At 39.7% G+C, this 13955-nt stretch overlaps 1 protein-coding gene across 1 annotated transcript; it reads left to right on the forward strand.

The window, feature by feature from the left end:
• Window positions 1–6529: 6529 nt before the first annotated feature.
• On the forward strand, window positions 6530–13304 carry ARL6IP1 (ADP ribosylation factor like GTPase 6 interacting protein 1). The gene is made up of 6 exons (XM_065892627.1): window positions 6530–6610; window positions 8823–8956; window positions 9392–9511; window positions 11917–12034; window positions 12624–12708; window positions 13139–13304. Exons 1-6 carry the CDS (start codon window positions 6575–6577, stop codon window positions 13255–13257), a joined length of 612 nt encoding a protein of 203 aa, XP_065748699.1. The 5' UTR covers window positions 6530–6574; the 3' UTR covers window positions 13258–13304.
• The last annotated feature ends 651 nt before the right edge of the window (window positions 13305–13955 follow it).

The raw sequence follows: 13955 nt of genomic DNA on the forward strand, positions 1-13955 counted from the left end.
AGTCCTTATACTTCATATTCTTCCATCTCAATGCTGTTAACAACTTATATTTGGAGTGATAAACAGAAATTTTTCCAAAACCACCAGTAACGTGGAAAATGCAAGGATTGTTTAAAGGTCTGGTGATCACATACAAAATGTAATTCTGATTATTTAAGTCATTTCTGTGATTCTATCATGTACAGTTTCCAGAATTGTCACTGTGCATTCACAAGTAATGAATCTAACAGACATTTGACTTAATGTACACTCCCCTTCGCTTACAGTGTACATTTTTGGGAGGTCATTCAAATTTTCCCTCTTCTGTGATTGCTGTAGTTTCTTTCATAGAAAGTAGCTAATCCAATGTAATCTTTTACCTTTTTAAAAACCAGGATCGAGTACCTATTAGAGTTTTACATTGTTGATGACAGATTAACAATAAAGTGATGTTCTGGTGGAGGTAGAGTGAAATGTTTTTTTAATTCAGTTTTCTCATTTGGTACTTTTAATTTACAATTTACAAGGTGTAAATTAAAAGTGCTTTAGTTTACCTGGCATTTTAGGACATATACATGAAACATCAGCAAAAGTGCGAACCACCAACATCTTTTATTAAGTTCAGTTATTAGTGTGTGAAGTACTTTACTTTTTCCACAATTTTAAGTTTCCTGTTCAGTAGTGAATTCATGATCAAGGTTTCCTTAAATTTAGCATTGCATTTCAGTACTGACTGTGTAAGCTCAATTGTTGATCCAAAATAAAAATCCAGACTAGAATAGGATTCCTGAAGTCACGTATCAACACAAAGTAGAACATGATTAAAATCTGGATTGAGTACATTTTTCCTGCATTTTAGAGATTAGCACTGTGATCACTTTCTTGTTGCCAGTCTTCACAAACTTGAAAGGTATTAAGGAAAAATTCCACATGGCTCTGGCCTTTCCTGTATCCTCATTGCCACGTTAATATATAATCTTTAAATATCATGGGAGAATGCATTTCAGTATCAGTGCTCTTCTAATACTTTGACAGGTATTACAAGAAAGGTGGTGTCTTTGAATACCCCCATGTGTCTAATAGCAAGTTAAGGAACCTAGTGCATCAAATTTTATTTTCTTCATTCATCTTGAACCTTATTTTCACAATCAAAACAACCTATCTGGAATAATAATGCCATATTGTGTTTTGCACACTGCTTTATTTCCTAGAGGCTATTGCACTCATCACTTGATTACCTCTACTCTCTCTCAAGATTAAACAGTTTTTCAACAACATTCTTTGTCACAGGAAAAACTTTTATCACAGTGATAAAACAAGTTCACACTAGTTTGTCCCTATAGGTAGTATTCAGAAATTGCTTCTTCTTTGGTAAAGAAGATAAATGAAATAGGTTAATTTTATTGCCTGTGAATTTCAGGCTTCAGAGGTACCTGGCACCTTATCCTAGCGAAAACAAAACAGCTTTACATAAAAAACATGTGTCTCTGCTAAATTGTCCATCACTTTTACTTTAAAATGGTCCCTCAGAGAATAGTGTGCCATATACATGTTTGGTTGTAGGGCAGATAGGAGTAACTGGGGACTTCAAAGCTTGCTCTTCACTGCACTCTGGACAACAAGACTCCCAGTCTGTACAGTTTGGCTTCTTCTGGGAAGTCATTTGGCAAGTAGCTTTATCATTTTGACCTGTTGTAAGAGAACTCAACAGTCAGATTTAATCAGAGGTACAAAGGCCTTGGTGATACAGCAGTTTGAGAAGACAGGGATATATTTTGGTGATTATCTTGTAAAATAATGTAAAGTTCAGAGTGCTGTGGTTATGAAGTCATGCATTTTTGATGATACAGAAATACCTGTGGAAAACCAGGGGTCTGCTTCTCTCTTTCTCTCCCTCCTTCTCTCTCACCCTCTCCCTCCCCTTCCCCTTCCTCTTGCTCTCTCTCCCTCCCGCCCCACCCCCTTCCCCTGTCTCTGTTGTGCTCTCTCTCTTTTTCCCTCTCTAAGATTCAGGGGGTACAGAATAACTTACGACCCTTGGAAATTGAAGTTTATCTTAAGTGTTTTGCTGTCTTTAATTTTCTAGAATTGCCTGAGTTTTAGTTGATTTATCTGTAAAGCTGTGGAGGCTTAGTAGTTTATGGTACTGTCTGTATTTCTCATTTACTCTGTTTCTTTGGTGTGTCTTGCAGTATTTCATTATTTCTGGTCATAAATTCTTCACGTAGTTTACTAGATGGTTATTAAGATTCTTTTGTGTCTGACACTTGTGAGTTTTTTGAGATATGTGAGGTTTCTGTGTGAGAACTGAGAATCAAGCTCTTGATCTGCTTCCCTAGATTGCTTTCTTAGAGCCCAAACCCCAGGTTCAGGGTGAGGGTTTATAATACAAAGAAGAACTTCCATCACTTCTGCCCTTAACACTTGCCTCTATTACCTGAACTTAGTATGTAGTGTTCTTTATATTGTCCAGTGTTTGATGTTATCTGCATTGTTTTTGTTTTTAACTGTGGTTGTTCTGATGTGTGAAATTTAAGGAAAGAGCCATTAAAAAATTCCAAGCAGGGCAATGCAAGTGCAGCCAAATATTAGAGTTGATGTGCAATCTTAGGTCCTTTTAAATTTGGGGTGATATAGGCAGTACTTTGAATTGAAAAGTCTTCCTGGCCTATTTTCCTCCACATATTTGTGATTACTCTGGGGGCTTACTTGTTTTGGCAGTACTAAAATCAAAGAAGCTGGTTCTTCTTTTCTCCCAATTCTTTTCATATGAAAGAAAGCATCTACAATTAGCCTTGTTAGCTTCTGTTCGTATACATCAAAAATCAGTGAACGCTTTTCTGTTAGCACATTTAAGTACCTTTGTTTTACATAAAACCAGATAAATATGAAAACCAATGACCTTCCATTCTGTATCTTGAGATTGTAAAATGCCAGTAATTTAGAGCTAGGACTTTCCCCCTCCCCTTAAATCTAGGAGGTAGACTATGTTAATGGTAAGGGTCACTTAAAGAAGTGACAGATTTTTTCATTATTTGGGTTGTATTAGAAATACTCCTTCTATGGGGAAGAACTAGCATTATAAATTTTCCAAACACTGGGGAAGGAAATTCACTGTATTAGGAACCCGGAAGGGTTTATTGCACTTTTCCTGCTTTTTTTTATGCCTGGGTAAGAGTATCACCATCTCTTATTTACAAAAGGGCAAATGGACTCCAATTGAGAGAAGCTTTATAGGTTCAAGAGTTAGTTGTACAACATGAACCATTCAGTCTCTTGCTTTCCATGGGAATTTGGGCTTACTAGGGAAGCTGTTGTGCTAATGCAAAAGTGTCATACAATTAGCTCGGCTTTTGAAGATGATAAACTTAAGGAATTGAACGTTGTTCTGAAATGCAGACTTGCAGAATGTTTTTATGTCTTTCGAAGCAGCTTTTTTTTTGTTGTTTTTTTTGACCCAAGTTTCGGCTCCTGTTTGAAGTTCCTGTGTCAGTTATTTTTTGGTTTAAATTTTCCTTATATTTCCACCTGTGATGTCAATGGCAACATCACACTTCACTTGTTAATTTACTTTAACCTTATTATGTAGAGCAAATTGAGTTGAACTGAATCTTCCTTGTTCTAGTAACATTGTATAAATAGAGTGGATTCTCTGTACAAAAGGTTGTAATGCCTCCTGATGGTTATAATTTTGTGATTGTATTTAAGGTTAAAAGTTGAATAAATCACACCAGCTTCCTGAAAGTGTTCATAATGCAACTTTTGGAAAACAAAAATACATGGCCTACTTTGTGCATATTTGCATTAACGTGGCAAAGATTGTATGAAATACCTGTTTTTCAAAAATAAAGTGTTAAAAGATGTAGGATTTAAGTTCTGAATTTGTTGAAGTAGTTTCCAGAAAACTTAATTTTGGAATATGGGCAGCTTTTTTTTTTAAAGCTAATTATTAATACCTATAAAAGTTTAAAAACTTGATTCTAAAAAACGTATTTTACACTCAGTGTTCTAATAGTATTTTTGAATAGCAGTAGAAATTTTACTTCAATGGGAAAGTTCTTAGTATTAAGGCACAATTTATTAAGCTTAATTTTGTATTTCTTTAAAAACTCCTGTAGAATATTATTGACATGTATATTCCCTGGTGTATGAAAGCTCTGAAGGAAAACAATGTCCAGCTTGTTTTAATATCTGGAAATCAGATTGCATTTGTTGCTGCTAGATTATGTTAGGATTTAGGTTAACTGTTTAGCCACCTGATATATTTCAAAAGTTCACATCTTGCCTTTGTAATACCAAAAAAAAAAAAAGCAAGCTCCAAAGGAAGCTACACTAAGCGTGGGTGTTTTTGTTTTTTTTTAAATAGGGCAATTGGAAGCTTAGTTAAGGAACTTATAGAAGTGATCCTAGGCTGTTAAATTGCAAATCATTCTGGGCAAATGTTCCTTGAGTAACAAATACCCTATGGAGAACCCATGCTATTTGAAAGCCATTTCTTCAGTTTTTTTTCACCTATCTCAATTTCACAAGCTGGTGTTGAAAAGTCTTTCTTCTGAAGTTGTACATAGGGAACTTGGGTGAAAACCAGGCACATTCTATAGCAAAAACTGATTTCCCAAAATACACGGGGCAGTTTTTAAAGTCTAATAACCCCACACCCTGTCCTTTGGAAGAGGGCGTTGCTGTGCCTGTGGCGAGATCTCGCGCTCAGCGCTCCGTATATGCACTCACTGTGTGGCTGCCGACTGACTGGGACCTTTTGAATTCCTTTGGAATAGGTAGCGGAGGGCCTGCTCCTCAGAGGTCACAACTTTCAAATCTCCCAAAACGGGCTGTCCAACTGGCTGCATTTTACCTACATAACCTGTTTTTCCCCAACTTTCCCTGAAGTGGCAGTTTATAGAGTCCCCTTTCCTTGCAAAGGCTTTTTTTTGACCCCCCCGAACTGTTTATACCTGAACAGATGCTTTATTTCTTTTCAAAGTTCCATGGCAAATTTCACACCTTTTTTTGAAATTCACAGTGCTCCGGTCCCCCAGGTTTTCTTAGGGGCAGTATGTGTTGGCTCACATTTCTTTATGTCTTCCCTGAAATCTTATGAACCCGGTAGTAATTTAAGGAATGCTTTTAAAATAAACTCGATGGGGGCTTCCCTGGTGGCGCAGTGGTTGAGAGTCCGCCTGCCGATGCAGGGGACACGGGTTCGTGCCCCGGTCCGGGAAGATCCCACATGCCGCGGAGCGGCTGGGCCTGTGAGCCATGGCCGCTGAGCCTGCGCGTCCCGAGCCTCTGCTCCGCAACGGGAGAGAGACCACAACAGTGAGAGGCCCGCGTACCGCAAAAAAAAAAAAAAAAAAAAAAAAACTCGATGGCATAATATAGATGACTATAAAAGGGTAAAAGGCTGGAAGTTAAAAGCTACGATAAGTTTTCCTGAAAGAGACATCTAACCAGGTTAACATTGGCATTATTTTGTTTGTATTGAGTAATGAAAAGTGTTAATGCATTTTGAAATCCTGGAGAGAAATATGTAGAATTCTCTCACATAGTTCATCTAATTCTTAGATTGCAATAAATTCCACTCTTATGAGAGGGTTTACATCTTTCCTTAGCATGACCTTAGTAAGAAAGGATCTGTCAAAACCAGTCCCTTTTTGGAGGGGGAGCTCGTAGTTTTTAAGTGAAGTGCCCCACAAAGAATTTCCCCAAAGAACCCATGAAAATAAGCCAATTTTATAAGTCGCTGCATTTTTCACAAGTTCTTAAACTATGCTCAGATTTCCACACCGTCTCCGCCGCCCCCGCCCCTCTATCAAACTAAGGCCTTATTCCTAATGGGTAGGGAAGGAAAAATTGCAGAAAATCAACATAAATGGCCCCTTACACCAGTACTCAAAACCTCCTGAGATGGGCACGAGTCCGCGAGTCACTTATCTGGGTCTAAGCTGCTTAGCGGCCTGGCTAGGGCTGCCAGAGCAGGTATTAAAAGAAAGGCGGGCTGACTAGGGGCACAGCCAGGGTCAGGGCCACCGTCTGGGTCGGGAAGAAGATCCCAGCCAGCCAGCCTGCTTAATCACAATGCGGCTAGCGTCACATGCCCATCTCTGCCCTCCGCCTGATATTGGGTGGCATATTTCCTTGAGGACTAAATTCCAGAGAGGTACCTTAGCTGCTTTGAGGTCCCCCAGAAGAGTCCAAGAGCCACCATGGCGGCCCTCCCTGGGGATACTAAGGCCGTACCAGGCCCCGCCCAGGGGCAGTTGAACCGATTCCGAAAGGCCTGGGCGGGGCGTAGCACATCACCTGGGTGCTGATTGGTTATTCCGTGTCCCCGCCCCCTTGGCCCCGGCGTGGTCTGCTTCTCCTTTGATCTGGGTTTCAAGACAAGCGCTGAGCAGCGGTTGGTCCGGTCCGCTTAAGCGTGATCTCGGTTTGCCCAATGAGGAGCGAGCTTCGCGGGTTCTGTCGGGAAAGGCAGCTGGCCTATATAAACAGCCTGCTGGGCGTGCCCTTTCGCTAGGGTTGTCGTGAGTGCCTCTGAGGAGGGTCGGGTTTTGGGGCGTTTTGCGCTCGCTGAGGGGGCACCTCGGGAACAATGGCGGAAGGAGATAATCGCAGCACCAACCTGCTGGTGAGTACCAGCTCCTCGTCGCGAGGGAACCGAGCGGGGCCTCCGGGCTTCGGTGCGCTGCGGCCTCGTTCCTATCACCCGCCGCGGGCCCGGCCCTCCTCTCCGTTCCCAGGTGCAGGTGACGACGCCTGCCCATTGGGCTTCTTGGGTAACATCTGCTTGGCGGTCACTAGTCGTGTCGACTCCTAACATCCCCTGGGGAAGGTGCACGACGGGGCGAGGAGGGCGCGTGATCGTTCACCGCGACTAGGGGTTGAGGAGGAAGCGGGAGAAGGGGGGCTGTGACCAGCCTGGGGTGCAGTCCTTGGCAGAGGGCCGCGAGGGGCTCGTCGAGCGCTTTTGCGGCCCAGACCCCAGCTGTATCTGGGTTTCCCCGTCTTTGATTTTAACCAGGATGTCCGTTCGCCCTTTTCCCCTAATACTTGGGCAGGGGTGGAGGGTCAAAGGGCTGCTGCCGAGAATTTCTTTTAGAGCTGGCACAGCTTTAAAACGGCAGGGAGGCTACGAGCTCGCCGCTGGGAACTGGAGGTAGGATCCAGCTGGAGGGACAGTGGCAGGTTCTGGCGTTTGTCTGGAACGTGTAAGTCTGGGCGAGGGTGGGGGGTGTCCCAGGACGATTTTAGAGTAAGCAGGGGTCGGAGGGAACTGCAGTAAGGTTGTATCACAGGCAGACAGTTTTAACCTCAGCACGAATCCCCCCTCAGGATCTAGGTAAAAACGAGAGAAATCCGTCCATCTTCTCAGTTGCCTTTCCCCAGGAAAAGGCATGCTACTCACCACCAGAACAACAGTGAATAGAGAAACCAAATAATTTAATTCTGACTTTTGATTTTCCAAGAGCTCAGGTGCTAACGAATTAAGTGACTTTGCAGGGCAGTTTTGATTGTGCGTGATTTTCATTTTGCATTGGTTTTTAGATATGCATGACCTCTGCCCCCTTACATGCACACACACCACCACCCCCTTTTCTATGGTTAGCCTAGTGAGCCCCAGCCAGGTTTCTTTTAAGAGTTGATCGTTGCCCAAGTTCACACAGCTATTGAAACAACAGATCCTGGCCTGGAGCTCGGCTGCTCTTTCCACAGAGCAGTGTGACTTAATTTAAGAAGAACAAGGCCTTTGGCCTTGGATTTGCTGGATTCAGATCTGTAAACCTCTGTGTATCTCAGTTTCCACATTTGTAAAATGAGGATAGTAATGACACCTTCCTTTCAGCTTGTTGGGAGGAGTAATTAAAGTATAAGCATATAATATATTCAGCAGAGTTTCTGCCACATGGTAATCTCTTATTTAACTATATTAAGCATGGTATATAAAGTCAGAAACGTTGAGGTCACCTAAGTGTCAGTGTGGCACAGATAACATCTTTATCAAGATTAAGCTGCCCTGTCTCCTGTCATTTGCATATTTCCCTGTGGTAACAGTTATAAGAACACATGGGTTTCCTGTTCCAAGTTTTTTTCTCTACCAAAATCAGCTTAAGGGCTTTTTGCCCCATTAGCTCATCTGAGAAGTCTACTTGCAGCTGATGGTCAAATTTGCAGAGAAATTTGAAGTCTAACCAAAATGTCCTGATAAGTGTAAGAAGCATTTTATTGAGGTATATTGGGCTTAATATGCCTTTTATAATTTTATAAAAGCACAGTAGTTTTCCTTAATTGTGCAGATGATGCCAACATCTAAATGATTTCATTGCACAAAGAGCTATTTTGGAAATTGAATGCTGTTCGGGAAGAGGTTTTCCTAATGGATTCAGAAGTAGGGGGCTAAATCAATGAAATGACAAAACACCAGGCCAGTTGTAACTACCTGAAATGAGAAACTTTAAGTGATCCAATTTTATACTCAGGGTGCTGCCACTTAGTAGTGCATGGCTTTGGGAAAGTCCATTCTGAGCTCGCTTTCTTTAATTGTAAAATGGCTCTGATTATCCCTATCTTAAGGGGTCTATAAGGATTATGTTACATAATGCATGTAAAAGAGTAGCCCAGTGCCTGGACTTGGAAAGTGACCATTAAATGATAATATTTTTCCCCATTGAGTTCTGTCTTTGGTTTCAAAATTGCGTTTTTCTGAGAAACTAATTTGTTTAAGATAGTGATTTGTAGGAGCTGTTTTACATACCTGGTGCCTTAGAAGAATTTAACTCTCTAGGAGCCACAGAAATGTTGAGATTAGTAGAATGATCGCTTTAAATGTTACTCATATGTAGGCTGCAGAGACTGCAAATCTGGAAGAGCAGCTGCAAGGATGGGGAGAAGTGATGCTGATGGCAGATAAAGTCCTCCGATGGGAAAGAGCCTGGTTTCCACCTGCCATCATGGGTGTGGTTTCTTTGGTGTTTCTGTAAGTGAGCTATTAAATTTCTGTAGATGGTGCTTGTTACTCATAAGGGCTCAGGTTCCATTTATGGAAGTGCCTGAATCTGTAAAGAATGCCTTTGCTTAGAGCCGTTTGCCTAGTTTTCAGAATTTGTAGTACTTTGTAAACTCAGTAATCAAGGCAGTTGAATAAATCTGTGGCTCACATTTTTTGGTCTTAGGACCCTTTACACTGCTAAAAAATGTTGAGGACTCCAAAGAGCCTTTGCTTCTTCATGTTTACATTAACCGTTACAGCTGTAATGTCATGAAGCTTCTGGAAAACTACTTGTGAGAAAATTAGAATAAAAAAGGTGAATAACATCTTTGAGAACCAGAGGACTAGGAGGATAAACATCTTCAGCTAGGATTAATGAGGTCTATGTTTTTCTAACCTTTATTAATTTTTTTTTTTAAACAGGACTATCTACTATCTAGATCCATCCGTTCTGTCGGGTGTTTCCTGTTTTGTTATGTTTTTGTGCTTGGCAGACTACCTTGTTCCCATTCTAGCACCTAGAATTTTTGGCTCCAATAAATGGTAGGTGGCATAATGATGTGGCAGTCTAATTTCTGAGAAGTTACTGCACCAGGTAGCTATGACTAGTGTGTTGTAATTAAGCACAGAGAATTGTCTTAACCATCCGGTGGCTAGGGGTTAGATTTATCGTTTGATGTATAGAATTTCTTAGCTGATTCAGATATAAATCACAAACTTCCAGTACTTATATCTCCATAGTTCTTTTATACCCTAGCATTTATTTTGACTTTTTTTTCTTCCTAGACCTTTTTATTGAAGTGAGGCTTTTTTAGGTAATGTTTTATCAAGGATTGCAGACCTCATAATGGGCTTTCCATAAAAGTAGTATGTCTACTTTTACATTTTTTCCATTGATATTTAAGATATTATAATATTAATTTCACCAATTACTTTTGAATGAATATGAAAACAGTAACGTAGATTTTTTTTTGCCTGTTCATTTAGCAACTATTTATTGAATGTCTACTTTTCTATTAGGCAGACTCTTCTGGGTGCTGTGAAATATTTTGACTTTTAAGATTCATCTTGGGACTTCCTGGTGGTCCAGTGGTTAAGACTTCACCTTCCAATGCAGGGGGTGCGTGATCGATCCCTGGTCGGGAGCTAATGCCTCCCGGCCAAAACATAAAGCAGAAGCAATATTGTGACAAATTCAATAAAGACTTCAAAAAAAAAAAGAAAAAGATTGATCTTGTGTTTCACGTTGAGACCTTGAGGTAGTGCAGTGGAGGTTAGCAAAAGTGCTTTAGAATACGTTCAAGCTGTATATATAAGTGGGTTGTTGATTGCATTTATACCACTCTTTGAACGGGTTACTTATGAGTTCCCAAGATAAGTGGCTGTGGATCCTGTTAAAGTATTTTTTAACTTCCTTCTGGAATGTTGCATTTCTCTTTTGATCCAAATAGTGAGCAAAACTAGATATAGGAATGGATTTTTTTTCTCCTAGCTGCTATTCTCCCTTGGTTGTTTATTTTAATTTAATTGGTAGTCTACTTGTGCCTGTAGTTTTTCGTTCTCCTGATAATAGCAAATTATAGAATAATTCTATAAAAATAAGAATTTTAAATGTAGGGTTTGCTTAAGTTATGGGATAATTAAGCATTTTTGTATTGAAACAAAGATGTTTCTGCCATAGCACAATGGTTAGTGTTAGCAAATGTGCTTTGAATTGTTTTTCATTGTGCTGCTGTTTGGGGGGCAAGTTTGTAACTATGCAATGTAGCAATTTAACAGAATCAACCTCAGACCCTGACTTTATTAGCCAGATAACATTCTACTCTGCTAATTCATAACTCCTGGAGAAAAATTTTCAGAAGTAAGCTCTTGAAGTTTCGTGGTAATCAGTATGTGGCTCAGTCTTATCTACAGAGTGATTTTGTTTTTTGACCTTTATGAAGAAGGAAGAACACTGTTGCCTAGCCACAGTCCAGCCTTGACTATGGGCAGCATACGAGGTCTGATTACTTATAAGAAGTTCCAGGGCTCAGTAGAAGCCCTTCTACTGTATCTGTCACTGCAGATTCATAGGGACAAGGACTAGAGGAGAGAAAGCAACACATCTCCAGCATAGGGCTTACTTTTTATAGCAGCCATTATGTCTGTATAGCAAAGACAGTACAAAGGCAAAATTTCTTTAAAAAATCAGAACCCAAAATACATTATAAACTACAAAGGGCTTTTTGGAGGATCTTTTTGTATTCTTACTGCTGTTTTGTTTGTGATTATATTTTCCCTCAATGGGACTAAATTTATAAGGAATTTGGATTTGAGCTCTTTGTGGCTGCCTAGGCCTCAAATGTATGAAGCCCAGTGGAGGGTATTGTGCTTTGAATGCTAGTAGTTATTATCTTACTGACGAGTGCTTAAATATAACTGTTTGGTTGAAACTTCACATCTTCCTCAAGGACTCTGATGGGTCACCACCCAGGATTCATTGGGATCTGCAAAATAACATAGGAATAGAGAAATTAATTCATACTGATTTCTGCAAGGCTCATAGTAGTCATGAGGTTTTTGTTACTATCATTGACCAAATTTGGCTTTAGAACCATAGATAGCCATTACTTTGTATACACACGTGTGTCTTTATGTTAAAACTTATTCCTGTGCTATGAAAGGAGTCTTTTTTGCTATGCTGAGCAGCTTGTGGGATATAGTTCTTTGACCAGGTTTTGAACCCAGGCCCTCTGCAGTGAGAGCACAGAGTCCTAACCACTGGACCACCGGGGAATTCCCAAAAGGAGTCTTAATGGTTTAAGAACTTTTTCTATAAGATAATGGTGAATCATTGTTGTTTTTATTTAGATTTTCTTTAGAAGATAGTTTCTGAAATTTGAGAGGACGGTGTATTTCTGTTTACTGTTAAGATTTGCCTATAGTAAAAGGGAAGATTCTTTTCCTAGGACCACTGAGCAACAGCAGAGGTTCCATGAAATTTGCAGCAATCTCGTAAAAACTCGACGCAGAGCTGTGGGCTGGTGGAAACGCCTCTTTACACTAAAGGAAGAAAAGCCTAAAATGGTACTTTTTTAGTTTTGACTTATTTAAGTAAAGCAACATTTTAAGATTGAGTCAATTTTTCCTTCATTGTAGTGTAAAGCCTTTTTGCTTTACTCTAGTTGTAGTTTGATGTTTATCATTATCTGTTTAACTCCTCTGAGTACATTCATAAATATTTATCTGTATTAAGCTAAAAGTTAAAATTATATTTTGCATTCAATTTTTTATTCTTGTAGAGGTGAATTTTTTGTTTCTCTTATTTACTGAAATAAATGTAAAAGACATATACTTAGGAAGCATTTGTTCTCTTTTCTCTTAGCTTCACTTGAGGTTACTATGTGAAGTTATTAATTGCAAAAGTAGTTAACTTACAAACTACTTAATTTACATACAGAATTATAGTTATTCTAGGAGAGAATGTATGTAAATTCTATAAAGGAGACCTAGGGAGTTTTCTCTGGGTTTTATATAATATATAGATACTAAATATTTTTAAAGAAAAATGGGAATAAAAACGGAGTTATTTTCCAATCTTTGAAACAACCTCCTAAAGTTTCGCTTCTTAGTCTGTTTCTAGGAGTTGATAAATTCTTGTTATTTTCATTATTAGTACTTCATGACCATGATCATTTCTCTTGCTGCGGTTGCTTGGGTGGGACAGCAAGTCCACAACCTCCTTCTCACCTACCTGATAGGTAAGTCTTTGAGGACAAACTGCAGGCACATCCTGGCCAGTAAAGTCTAACTGGAATTTAGTAAGCAATATGTTCCTGCTCCCTGAGTTCCAGGCAGTGATTAAGGAACTGTGTGAGTATGGAAAGATGACTAAATCCCAGGTCCTTGTTTTCAGTGAGTTTGTGGTCTTATCAGAAGTTAAGACAAAGAACTAATAACCAAGGTAGAAAGTAATGTGCAAGAGGTAAAAATAAGCAGTGTGTCTTATCTGAGGTTGGGAGGTATGAAGCAGAAGCTTCTGGGGATAAATACCAATGGAAATAATGGGTTTCATGTTACTTCCTCCCATTAGAGTGTGTAATAGTCTGAAGAACTACCTTCTATAAAATGTTAGAATCTTTGGGAAGTTAATTGCTGCCTTTGTAATTTTGTTTTGTTTTTAATTTTAAGTGACTTTCTTACTCTTGCTTCCTGGACTAAACCAACATGGAATCATTTCGAAGTACATTGGAATGGCCAAAAGAGAGATAAACAAGCTTCTCAAACAAAAAGAAAAGAAAAATGAATAATACATCTGCTTTATGCAGTGTGATTAATGGTGTATACATTGTCCTTGGGGACAGTGTCTGTTATGCTGTCTGGATACTAAAATGTTACAGATGTAGCTCTTTGCTGTCCCTCATTCTGCCCTTAGTTAGTAGAAATTCTGACTTGCCAAGTAAGGCTTTATGCCCAGTGTCTTCATGGGTGTGTTGTCATCCGCTGGCCTTATATGGACAGTTCATTCATCATTACTACTCGTCTTGGTTTTTCTCACCCAGGGTTAATTGAACTCTTAAAATAATATAGTGGTGAACTTCATCCTTTAGTACAGTTAACAATGGCCTGGGATAACTGTTCAAGTTGATCTTTGCTTTAGCTGGGTACAAGATAGTGGTCTGTGACTACAGGAAGCTGGTTCTACTGTCTACTTCCACAGTCTGCTTAAACAACTGTCTGGCTTCGTGAATATAGAAACCAAGTTTACCACTTCTGATGAAGAGACCAGTTAAAATTCATTCCTCATTCTGTTTCGACACTGTGGGAGAAGAATCCTCATGGAATAAAATGAAAGTAATTCCATGGCCTAGTATGTGTTGGCTTCTCCCTTGTGCAGAATTTAGCAATTTGTTGGAAGCATTGATCCTCCCTCCCAAATGGGTAATCTGACAGGCTTAGAACTCTTGTTCCCGTGCACTTAAACTTGAAGTTAGTACCTCCTTAAGTG

Source organism: Phocoena phocoena, chromosome 15, assembly GCF_963924675.1.
Source record: "Phocoena phocoena chromosome 15, mPhoPho1.1, whole genome shotgun sequence".
Taxonomy (NCBI): domain Eukaryota; kingdom Metazoa; phylum Chordata; class Mammalia; order Artiodactyla; family Phocoenidae; genus Phocoena; species Phocoena phocoena.

Excerpts from the sequence above, each read along its gene's own strand:
- ARL6IP1 (XM_065892627.1), top strand. The coding sequence starts at position 6,575 with ATGGCGGAAGGAGATAATCGCAGCACCAACCTGCTG. Across the intron at positions 6,611-8,822 it reads ATCGCAGCACCAACCTGCTG|GCTGCAGAGACTGCAAATCT; the intron begins GTGAGTACCAGC and ends ACTCATATGTAG. Across the intron at positions 12,709-13,138 it reads CCTTCTCACCTACCTGATAG|TGACTTTCTTACTCTTGCTT; the intron begins GTAAGTCTTTGA and ends TTTAATTTTAAG.